Source organism: Lynx rufus, unplaced genomic scaffold (assembly GCF_022079265.1).
Source record: "Lynx rufus isolate CCGP_SWC_20201006 ecotype Redwood Valley unplaced genomic scaffold, mLynRuf1.p SCAF_3, whole genome shotgun sequence".
NCBI classification, from domain to species: domain Eukaryota; kingdom Metazoa; phylum Chordata; class Mammalia; order Carnivora; family Felidae; genus Lynx; species Lynx rufus.
Genome location: NW_025814845.1, coordinates 178,300,713 through 178,313,844, shown reverse-complemented (window position 1 = coordinate 178,313,844; position 13,132 = coordinate 178,300,713). Strand labels below are relative to the sequence as shown.

General features: G+C 37.6%; 1 protein-coding gene across 1 annotated transcript in view; it reads left to right on the top strand.

Annotated features, from left to right (window-relative positions):
* The window catches only part of SGCZ (sarcoglycan zeta), a 1,101,292-nt gene that overhangs the window by 1,022,255 nt on the left and 65,905 nt on the right, over nt 1–13,132 (top strand). The window contains exon 5 of the mRNA XM_047092209.1: nt 8,954–9,076. Within this exon, the coding sequence (XP_046948165.1) occupies nt 8,954–9,076 (123 nt within the window). The remainder of the gene's footprint in view (nt 1–8,953; nt 9,077–13,132) is intronic.

Sequence of the window (13,132 nt, the reverse complement as noted above, 5' to 3'; positions counted from 1 at the left end):
TAGGTAATAAGTTGTCAAAGTTGGATTTTTTAAAAATGTTTATTTATTTTTGAGAGAGAGAGAGAGAGAGAGAGAGAGAGAGAGAGAGAGAGAATCCCAAGCAGCCTCTGTGCTGTCAGTGCAGAGCCTGATGGCTGGGTTTGATCTCACTAACCATGAGATCATTACCTGAGCTGAAAGCAAGAGTCAGATGCTTAACTGACTGAGCCACCCAGGTGTCCCAAAAGTTGGATGACTTTGGAAATCGAGAAAAAGTAATCTTGAAATCTGGTATGAAATTTGTACTTAATTGGTACCATGAGACCGCATTATTAGTGAATACATCTGCAAAATTATACTATCGCAACCAAACAAGTTATATTGCATGTAATTTAGAGGGAATTTGCATAAAAATATTATCAGAAAACTGTACCAACTCATTTTTCATCCTTGTGTTGATGTCTAAACATGGATACACATATTAATTATTATTTGAAATAAAATGCATGTTAGAAAGGAAAAGAAATAAAATTTTTAAGCATGTACATGAAACTACCCTGATAATTGTGTCAAAATGTAGCAGAAGACCAGGTCAAGCTGACAAGAAAGAAGGAAAAATTCTGAGAAGTTACTTGTTCTTATGAGACATAAGTTAAAAATTAAAAATAATACACCACAATGGGAATAATTTTAGTTGGGTATTACCAAGAAATGAGTTTTCAAGTCTCATGTTCTACCACAACTTCCATAAATTATACTGCCTCATTTTAGACATTATTAATGTCTGCTGAAAAGTTAGGCAATGAGAGATTACCAGAAGATATTAGGAATTTGTTTTCTCCTTTCTTATAATATCGACTTAGCAAAAATGTAGTTGTAAGCAGTCTCTTCTCATTACTTAAGTATTCACTGTTTCTGCTCTTATATAATAATCCTATCATATTTATTTCACTGCATGTGACATGCATTTTTGTTTCAATTTTTTCCTTTATATATTAAAAGAAAATGAATGGTCATGATATATAAAAAAAATTTAGAGAGTATTTCACTCACCAACTTTGTGCTATTCATAGTTTTGAAATGCTGTAATTTTATGTCTGCATACTATACTGAAAAAAAAACAGAATATTTTATGCATATGTTGTTCCATTGGTCCTCTTAAACAAAATCACAAGTCAAGGATGTATGCTTTCACTTGTCTTAGACAACATAGTCAACAAAAGTGAGATAAAGAGGCATATTTTACCTGATCCTCTCAGAATTCATACAGGCCAGGTCCAGGAGAAAATACTATAGTAATTTATGAAATGGCTGGTTAGGTAGTCATACAAGTACAATGATAATGATTAATTAATGAACAATATTATTATGATATTGTTATGAATCACCAAAAAGAGGGAAGAATACAAGCACAAAAGATTTTATTTACACCATTAAGTGTTGAAATTGTCTAAGTAGAAATTTAGTTTGCTCAATGCAAAGGCTATAAAACAATTTGCCCCAGGATATTATGGTGTCCATTTCCACAGCATCATTTTAGGAAGTCCTAGAGCATATTTTTTCCCCTTTTAATTAAGCGCTAATGATTTGTATATTGTGCATGTGTGGTGGGGCAGTGTTTCATAAAGGTGGAAGGTTTCTAACTTCTAATTAATAAAGATAAGCGTGACAGAGAGGGAGAGAGAGAGGGAGAAGAATACATGGGAACCTAAAGAAGTAAACAGAGAAAGAGTAAGAACAATGAACGGAGAAAATTCAGAGTTTAAGAACTCCTTAACCTGGGTGGGGCGGATGAGTTATTTATTGATTCATATAATAGGCAAGCTCAGGCCTAGACTAGTTTGTCTCATGGGATCCAGCCTTTAAGCAACAGTTTCAGGCATGTCTCTCTGTCCTTCTCATTCTCCTTCTTACCTTCTCCCTGCCCACCTCCTCCCCCCCACCCCCGCCATTTTCACTGATTGGCTGAATTCTCAGGCCGACTTTTTCCACATAGGGTTATAGCTAGCCTTAAAAGATTAAGTTTATATCATGCTCTGGGTCTGTGATCTGGAAAGAAGATTGTGCCTCTTTTTCAAATCATAAAACAAAATCAGGAGAGTGGGTCATGTGCTTGTGTATGAATTGTTTTGGTTGAAGAGAACTGAACAACTTCTAGACAGAGAGTCAGCACCCCTCTCCTGCCCCCATAGATTGATCGTGGGGAGCATATTATCAGTAAAGGAGATTGAGGAGCAGTGGCATAAAAAAGATAGTCCCTCCAACAGTAATCCAGGAATTATTCATTGAAACCATTGTGGCATACATTTTAGGAACTCAGATTGGCAAAAACTACAAAGTCTGATAACACTGAGTGTTGGCAGTGATGTGGAGCTACAGGAACTCTCCTATTCTATTGGTGGGAATGTAAATTGATACAACAGTCTGAAAAGTAACTTTTTATTATCTAGTAAATTTGAAGTACATTCTCTATGATCCAGCCATTTCACACCAACACAAAAGCTCTGGAATTGCTTGAGTATAGAAGGAGACTTGTAGGAAAAATTTTATAGCGTCCTTGTTACTGATTCAGATATTCTAGAAACCTATAAGATCACCAGTGGAAAGTAGATCCCTAACTGGGATATCCATATAATAGACTATAGCGGTGAAGGTGAATAAATCAGAACCACATGTATCAAAAGAGATGAATCTCACAAGCCTAATACTGTGTGAAAAAGCCTAGTCACTGAAAAATAGAAGTAATATAAAGCTGTGTGTTTGTGTATGCATTTATGTATGTGTGTGTGTGTGTGTGTGTGTGTGTGTGTGTATTGCAAAACATGCAAAACTGAGAAATGTTTTAAGGATACATACGTTAAGTAGTAAAGTTACAAAATGGAAGTGGTAAGAACTCATTTCCGAATAATGCTGACATGCAGAGTTCCCGTAGGATGAAGGTACATGTGATTAAGAAAAGATGATGCTACTGTTGGTGGGAATGCGAACTGGTGCAGCTACTCTGGAAAACAGTGTGGAGGTTCCTCAAAAAATTAAAAATAGATCTACCCTATGACCCAGCAATAGCACTGCTAGGAATTTACCCAAGGGATACAGGAGTGCTGATGCATAGGGGCGCTTGTACCCCAATGTTTCTAGCAGCACTTTCAATAATAGCCAAATTATGCAAAGAGCCTAAATGTCCATCAACTGATGAATGGATAAAGAAATTGTGGTTTATATACACAGTGGAATACTACTTGGCAATGAGAAAGAATGAAATATGGCCTTTTGTAGCAACGTGGATAGAACTGGAGAGAGTTATGCAAAGTGAAATAAGTCATACAGAGAAAGGACAGATACCATATGTTTTCACTCTCATGTAGATCCTGTGAAACTTAACAGAAGATAAAAAAAAAAAAAACAGAAAAGATGATGCTAAAGGCTTCACTTCACTAGCTATTTCTCCAGCCACATGGTGGGAAATATTATGTATGCAAGTTTTATATGTATGAGGTTTTCATAACTTTTTTTAAAAAGAAAGATTGAGCTTCTCAGGATCCACATAAGAGTGGAAACATAACAGAAGACCATGGGGGAGGGGAAGAAAAAAAAAGAGGTTAGAGAGAGAGGAAGCCAAAACATAAGAGACTCTTAAAAACTGAGAATAAAGTGAAGGTTGATGGGAGGTGGGAGGGAGAGGAGGGTGGGTGATGGGTATTGAGGAGGGCACCTGTTGGGATGAGCACTGGGTGTTGTATGGAAACCAATTTGACAATGAATTTCATATTTGAAAATTAATTAATTAATTAATTAATTAAATAAAAGGAAGATGGAGAATAATAGTATGAGGTCATGGCTATGGTATAGATGGGTGAAGGAGTGATAAACAAGGCATAAAAATACAGAGTGTGGAAAGGAGTGGAATGCACTTCAGTTTAAAAACAAACATTTTTTAAAAGGTTTTTATTCAAATCCCAGATAGTTACATACAATGTAATATTAATTTCAGGTGTACGGTATAGCGATTTGACAATTCCATACATCACATGGTGCTCGCCATGACAGTGCACTCCTTAGTCACCTATTTCACCCGTCCCCACCCCCAACGTCCCCCCTGGTAACCACCAGTTTATACTCTATAGTCAAGAGTCTGTTTCTTGGTTTGCAGCCCCCAACCGTCCCTCTCTCTCTTCCCCTTTGCTCCTTTGTTTTGTAAAAAACAAACTTTTATTGAGGAATTACTGTATACAAGGCACTGGTCTAGATACAGGATGGTAGGAAGCCCCAGGTAGGGATACAAGGGTGAATGCAACCTCAGGGTTCATATAACTACCTTATTTGCCAGAGAAACAATGGTTATTCCAATTCTGAAACAGAAATCAGTTCCTATGGTTGGGGGCTAGGTTGTAGGGGCACGAGGAGAGGGGTGGTGTGCTAATCTCAGACAGGATCCAATGTAGATTGCAATTGCCAAAGGCCCTGGAGCCCTTGTTCCGAGATCAGCCTCCCACCCTGGCCCCTATGATCTTTCCCTCATTCTGCTTCTCCTTCTCCCCCCAAGTACACTCATAGTACACTTTCTGCAGGCGAGTTTCTAATGACATACATTGTATAGAGTAAAATATAGTGCTCATTTATATTTCTACTTCACGAAAGCAGCTTCTTTTGTTTTGTTTCAGCCTTTTTTTTTTTTTTTTTTTTTTTTTTTTTTGGCCCATGATAATTCCAAAACAGGAATTTGAGAACTCTGGATTTAGTTGACTGTATTGACTCTTGCTTTTGTTTTTCTTGTGGGAATTTCTAATCTTTTAATTATACTCTTCTTCAAGACCTTGAAAATATTGGCAACACATAAAATCAGAGTTATATAGGAAGAAAGATCCATCATGATATGCTTGAGGAAAACACACCAGAGATAATTAGATATATCCATTTTTATCTTTGCCTTGTTTTCTTTAAATTAGGACTAACTAGTACCAAGAGGCCCTATGGAAATATATTGTTTGAGCTCCTGTAGAGGTTTTTATTGGAGAAAATTTTCTAATTTGTGTGTTTGACTGATTTAATGTAGAAAATGCAAAAACAGTAGATAAATTACTGGAGCCTCTCTATTTGTCAGCAAATATGCCTTTGGCTGCTGACTATGTCTTAAGAAATGTGAATGTTCCAAAAAGGCAATGGAGCCATCTCTGAGGAGAGCAAGAAATTAGCTTTGCTGTTACTTTTCTTTATTTGCTTTTAAAGAATATATACAGAACGTTAAGTGAACTAGAGAAAATATTTGGAAATATATTTAATACTTCAGTCCTTTTGTGGAATCTATTATTTTGCTTACATGGTTTCTCCCTTTTTCCTGCTAATTCTCTTTACTTATTTTTTTTTTATTTTTTTTTTAACATTTATTTATTTTTGAGACAGAGAGAGACAGAGCATGAACGGGGGAGGGGCAGAAAGAGAGGGAGACACAGAATCGGAAGCAGGCTCCAGGCTCTGAGCCATCAGCCCAGAGCCCGACGCGGGGCTCGAACTCACGGACCGCGAGATCGTGACCTGAGCTGAAGTTGGACGCTCTACCGACTGAACCACCCAGGCGCCCCTTCTCTTTACTTATTTTATCCCTGACTGTTCTTTGTTTGATTTTGCAGTTGCTAACAGAAACTTCCTCAGCTGTTCTTAAGGAAACATTTAGTCTTGAGACTTTAGTTAGCAAGTTAGTGTTTAAGGTGACTAGTAAAATATAGAACTGTCTGGATCATCCCATGCCACATGACCTATTTGCTAAGGAATCAGAGCTCCTTATCCAGAGTCATTCAGACATATTGCTTTCCTGCAACTCGGGAAGCATTGATGGTTGGGAAGAAAATGGAACTGAGCATTTACCTAGCTCCTCTGAACAACTGGATCCGAGTTGACCTAGCCTTACAAATATGTGAAGCCAAGAATGTGGAAAACAGAGTAAGACAATGCAAAACATGTTATGATATAATAAATTCAGCTTCATCTCGCCTAATAAATTAACTTGAAACATAAATATTCACAGTGATGCACTATGTGTCTAATTGCATGCATTACTGTCTGCTATTTGTAGAAAAGGAAAGCAATGTACAACAGCACAATATATTCAAAATTGTTTTCTGATTTAAAATATTTACTGTCAAGTATTGCTAATTGCTTGCAAATATGCCTTCTGAAATGTTAGTAATATGTTGAATAAAGTGTAGTCTGCAGTATTAATTTATATGTCTATTTTTAGTTGAATGATTTTGCATGAATTTATTTATGGCCTAGATGCATTTTTTAATTCCAGGTGTGCATATATTTTCTTACTAGCTTATTGCTTTTGCTTATTTAAATTTATTGAATTAAGATTTCAACTCACTTTACCATATCCAGATTCTCCACGTGTATTTCTACTAGTTTATGTGACACTCAATATAGCATGCTTATGTTAATAAAGTATCTTACATTTAATGACATCAAATGTTATGCCAAGAAAAGTCTTATCAACTTGTGTCTATATGGGGCACGTGTATGTATGTGTGTGTAAAATATATATTATATACATATAGTGATATAAATCACTTCAATGTCATTAAAATCACTGATATATTTTGTGGATCAATTCACCCAATAATTAAGCATATTTGAAGAAAGCAATGTGATATACATGTTAAGGTTTTATGTGTATAATATCTAGAATATCTTTCAGGCAGTTCGGATTTAGGTTATGTCTGAGTGCCTTGAAGACAGATTGAGACACAGAGGCCTCAAAACTTAGAAGTCACATTTATCAACCCATCCAGCCCCAAGCACGCTTTTTTGAACATCACCCAGTTGGGTTACTATGGTTTAAAGATTAAAAGCACAATACTGGAAGGTTAGACCATGATTAGAAGAAGACACACTCCACTGAATACAGGCTGCTAAATAATGTTTGCCAGATCAAAGGCAAAGACTGTTACCAAGGACAATAGGTCTCCCGTGGTTCCAATATTGCCATTAAATTTCATTTAAAAAAGTGCTTTGCTTAAAAATATATATATAACAGACATTGAAATACAATTCATGCTGTTTGGGTCTTGACATACTGCAAGGTTAACATCAGTTTTATCTTACTTAGCATTGTCATAAAAAGTTGAAGCTTTTTAAAATTTCTATGTGGACCTGAAAACATGTAGGTAGTTTCTTATATTAAAAGAAAAATATACATCTTGTTTTCAGAGAAATTATCCCACAAGTCATCAGGGTTTGTAATTAATGTTTTCCTCTTATTAAGTGCCCCTCAGAAGCTATGGTGGTGGGAAGGTATAAGATACTAAAGCCCATGGGCTAGGACTGGCAACAAGGCCAAGGTGGGGCTGAGGGCCAAGGAAAGGGAAAGAAAGTTTATGTCTGGTATTCATTCACCTATCCAGCTTCTACCCTAAGCACCTCTAGAAATCAGACCCAAGTTTAAATTTGGAGGATATTTTGGAATACGAAGATGATCTCATGTTTTGAATTCCGGGGGGTTGCACATCAAACAAATTATGGTAGAACATTGTCTTAGTCTGTTTGGGCTGCTGTAACAAAAACCCATAGAGTGGGTGGTTTAAACAACAGACAGTTGCTTCTCACAGTATTCCAGGCTAGGAATTCCAACAGCAAGTCACTAGCATAGCCAGCATCTGGTGAGAGGCTGCTTCCTGGTCTGCAGATACCAGCTTCTCACCGCGTCCACACTCAGCAGACTGCAGAGAGAGAAAAGGCAAACTTTGTATGGCCACTAATCTTATTCCTGAGGGCTCCACCGTCATGACCTAATTACCTCTCATAGATGGCCTTTGAGGTAGAAGTTGGCCTAATACCATCTCATTGTGGGCTTGGATGTCAACAGAAGAATTTTGGGCAGACACAAACAAGCAGTCCATAGTATATGGAAAGCAAATGAAAAGAGGTATGAGCAAACGTGATGTGCCTAGGTCCGTGATTGGGCTGGGTTGTATCTGACAAGAGTTTCTGATGTAGATAGCAGAGGAGAGATAACTCCGGATCTTACAGGAGGGGAAGGTATATCATATGCCAAATGTGTTATGCCAAGAGAAATAAATAGATATTATGGAAATAGCAATTCCTCACCCTCTGACCAGTTTGATCCTCTTGTTGAAGCCCTTCAAACTTACAAATTGATCATGTATTCCGAATATGGAAGCTGCCTTCGTGGTTTGTAGATGGATTAATATGCAAAATTGCCCAGTATCAGAAACAGATTTCCAATACTATGATGTAACTATATTTAATACTATATTTTAATAAATCAAGAAAACTTTTGATGAGAAAATACATTGGGGAGCACTAAAAACATATATATGTGTGTGTATATATATGCATATATGTATTTATATTTGCAAGATTAACTATAAAATGCATTCACATTCAGTGACAGTAAAGGGTGAACAAAGTTCAATATTAAAATCTGTGAAATGTAGAGTAGCTAACGGTTCACAACTGAGTAATGCTTTACAAGTACCTTGCCATGTAGCAAGCACAGGCACTATTGTCTGCTTGCAGAGAGAACAGGGGAGTAATTCAGTCCATAAGTATTTATTGAGCAACCGGCATGTGCCAGGTATAATGCCGCGTGTTCAGGCTACAACCAAGAACAAAGTAGACGTCATCTCTCCTTGTGCATATGTAAAGGTTTTTGGTTTGTTTGGGTTTGTTGTTGTTGTTGTTTTGTTTTTTAGTTGGCTAAGGCTACAAACCTTGTTAGGACTATGCAAGCATTTAGAGGTCAGATGTATGCCCAGCCATCCTAGCCCAGCAAACCCGACCAAATTAGCCTACTGGAAGGGAAAACAATTTCAAAATATTAATTCAGGTATAAAATGTACTGCAGAGACAAAAAAAAAAAAAACTAATATATCTATTTCTCCTCTTTTTTCTAAAAATAATACATGTTAATGGTTTCCTACATGCCAGTTTCATTTTTAAACCTTTCCTCTGACCATAGGAGCTGACGCTGTGGAAGCTCAGTGTAAGAGATTTGAAGTGAGAGCGAGTGAAGATGGCAGGGTGCTGTTCTCTGCAGATGAAGATGAGATTACCATTGGGGCTGAAAAGCTGAAAGTTACAGGTACTGTAGCTTGAGGTCTTGGAACATTGTTTACTTCTCGAAAGAACATGCAACTGAACAAGAGCTACGTCATAAGATGTACGATTCCCATGCCTCACATTGAGTTCGCATCATGACATGATCTCCCACCGTTTGGTTTCCCAGTAGTCTTCAACTAGAAGGCACTGGTTGTGGTGCCAGAAGACAAGTAAACATTGGCCTCAGTGACATAGAAGTACAGCTGCACGTCCTAGGCGTCCTAGGTGGATGGAATAGGATAGGCAGAGCAAAGTGGGTCAGGATAGTGGAAGACAGCCTAGAATTCAGACACTGAGAAAAGCTAACTAAAGGTGATAGACGTATAAGATTCAGAGGTATTATTTAAAAGTGAAAGACATGCAAAGAAGATCTAAAATGCAAATATCGATGGTAGACTGAAGTAGGGGAAAGGTTATGAGTAAACTAAATTCTTTTCTTCAGATCTTGTAATTACTCTCAAAAGCACCAAGAAATAATGTTATCCACATATTATTTAGAAGTTATTAAAGTCATCATTCTAATGTTAGGGCTATTAAAGTCAATCACCAACCGAAATTAAAAAGCAAACAAAACCAGAAATCAAAATTAAAAGCAAAGCTGGGAGTGAGGAAGGGTTTTATGAAGACTTTTAAGCATAATCTTTTTGAATCACTTGATTTGCCATCATAATTTGTATTGTTTTGATAACATATTTAAGAAATACCCCAAGAGGCCTACATTTAAAAAAATGAGATAAGTTGGCCTAGTCTTTCCCAAATTTGAGTTTGGGAATAGCTCGTGGGATATCTGTCCTATTTAGGTCCTACTGAGCCCTGTGGGCCATGTGAGAACACTTAGCATGGGAATTGGTCTCTGCTCTCAGGCTGTTTGGGTTGAATCCTGCCTCTACCGTTCAATATTGAAATAAACTCTATGCCTCCCATTTTCCTTCATCTAAGTGACTGAAATGATAATGATAACTTTAGTGGTCAAATTACACCGGTGTATGTGTGCACACTTATGTGTACTTATAGGTGTTTAGAATATCTTAGCACATAATGAAGGTATTGTATAGGTTAGCGTGTTCTATTTATCAATAAAGACAATATTAATATTGTTAATGTTGCAGGCATGAGGGCTTGTGTGTATTGCAAGAAAGGTATACTATTAAATGGCACTGAAATTCAACAAAAAGATAGTTTAATGGGGATCTTCACTGGGCCTCCATGGCCTGGGTCACATCCTGCCACCACCCACCCGTTCCGTCTCCCAAAGCGTCCTTTCTCTCGTGGGATGTTCCACTTAGCTGGAGGCTGCGCCATCAGGTTGGTGTTTGGAGTATTCCCCAAATTGCCCAAATGCCTCCTCTCCTTTTCTTTCTTCAGACTGCTTGGAGAGGTCAGGAAAAGAAGCCCCCACCGCAGGAAAAAATTGACCTTCCTAAGCCCTGAGTGTGTGTGTGTGGGGGGGGGGTGCGTGGAGGGGGATCAGGGAACAAAACACGAAGCACGAGCGTTTTGATTGGCACAGAGCACAGACAAATAGGACAGGACATTGACTTTAGGGCCCTCAGTGCTAACATTTGAGTTGCTGGTTGGTGGGAAAGTGGGAAGACGGGGTAGAAACACACTCAGGGGGATCAAGTAGATGTGATTTCAGTATGTAACACTCTTTTAACTTTGCTGGTGCCTACTGGTTATCAGCTTTAATCTTGGGATAGCTTTTAGGCCATGTCACACTCACCTAAAAATTATCTTATCCATATTCAGATATTCCCATGGAGTACTTTGCATTTGTAAGTGACAGGAAGTTCTGGAGCTTTTGACAGCTTTTATGAACTCATGGAATTTTAACTTTCTCTGATCTTTGTGCTAACTTGACTTGTCTCATAACAGTTGCAATGAAATGCTGTCTTCACAAAATTTGACTCATTAACTAGTTTTTAAATTTTTCTTTGAGGTACATGGGTACTCACCTTTATTTTCCTCTTTTTCTTGGTAGGCTGGCTGTCATCCTTGGATTAAGTGGAATTATTAAGTTAGCAAATTAGAAAGTCAGTGGAGAAAGTGCTCCCTGAAAAATCGAAGTTTTTCTGCTTGTCAATTAACTGCTTTCAGAGAGTCAGCTCTGCTGATTTAATCTCTCTCTTTCTCTCTCTCTCTGTCTCTCTTTCTCCCCCGCCCTGCGCACCATATATATGTGAATGTATGCATGTGATGGAATATATGGCATGTAGATATATGTGGATGTATAGATGGATAAATACATATGTCTCATTCCGGCTTTCTTTTTCCATTTCCTTCTGTCTCAAACATATATACATCACTTTGAGTTTATTCTTCGAACTATTTGTGATTGATTTTTATTATTCAGTTATTTCAGAAAATGAATCAGTGTTATAGTGGAGGTCTGTATCATGTATTCCAGAAGATCCTAAATAATAAAATAATATAATTTTGAGGTCATGACTGCAGAATCCAGGCAGAAATTTCTGTAAGGGTTTGAAGCATAACACTTAAGATGAGGGAATGAGCGCGCCTGTAACAAGTAACCCCAATTTCTAACCTGATCTTGATATAGAAGAAGCTCCCCCTTATTAACAAAGAAATGGTAAGTTGAGGAGTATTTTCATTTGATTGGAATCCATCCCCCACCCCGCCTCCCCAGGAAGCAGTCACATTTCTGTTTCCTCCCAGATGAGCCCACACACCCACAGACACAAACATACACACAAAATTTGATTCCAGAATTTTAAATTTGTGGCACAAAATTTTCTACTTAAGCAATATCCGTTGGAATTACAATTGATTCTTTCTGGCTTCATACTTTATGAGCAGTGGCATTTCATACATGGACTTCTCTTTCAGGATGGCAGAAATGGATGAATTTATTTAGACAACGTGTCTATATACCTGAGGCAAAATCACTTATGACTGAAATTATTCGCAGATCTAGTGTAACTCAGGATATTTACATTTACTCTACTTAGAAAGTAGCAGGAATTTACCTCAGACATTCAAAGACTCCTAGGGTGCAGGGGGATAGAATAAAATCGCCAGTGGTTACCTGAAGAAGGAACATGCCTCATTACCCCATCACCCTGATAAACAACCATGTGCTTAAAATTTGGAATTGTTTATTCTTGATACCGAATGACTTGCCCCAGAATAGCTTGCTTAAATCTTAATAGGAAGATGCTTCTATGACCTTAATATGCCCTCTCTACATCACTAAATATATTGGAGTGTTACACTTTAGACCACATGTGCATACTTGAAAACTTCATTTTCATTTAGCATTCCCTAACATTGCTCAAACATCTTACTTACTGCAATTATCTTTTGAGACCAGGTAAACAAATAAAAAATATAAACCTTTACACTTAGAAGACTCTTAAATTTAGGGCTTTCAGGTAGAATCAATCACCTCCAATTTGCACGTTCATTGGTATTCCAAGTAGTATATTAACTTAGAAAACAAAGTGCAAGTGTATGTCGTTTGACTTTTGAAAGTGAAAACTTTAGCTGCATGGAGTACCTTCACGTTAAATTAAATGCTGTCAGTTGGATTTAGACCTCTCCGTTTGGTTTATGAGAGAAAAGTGGACAATAGCTAAATGTATAAGGAGAAAGGATATCTCATTTTTTTCAGGCAGTAGAAATTAAAACTGGCAATCTGAAAGAATAGTGGATCCCATCCCAGAATCCACCCTGTGCCCTAATGTTTGCTTGAAAAGCCAAGAATATATCATTCCTTTGTCCCTGTTCTAACTGAATGGTTGGACAGATAGACAAGCTCGAATGCTTGTTTGATGACAGAAGAAAGGATTTTCTGAAGAGCAGTCTTTTAGATTCAACACCATGTTTCGGGGTGGTAATCAATATTTTCTGGTTTGTTTTTATTAGTTAGTCTTCTACATCCTTGTTCTTGTCTGTTAAATTGGCACGCTGTGAGGAGGTCAACCTTGGAATCAAGCTTTCTATTAGGGAGGACCATTGTTCCCCAAGTTGTCCAAATGCCAAGAGTGTGGTAACACACAGCCAGCAGGATGGAGCTGCG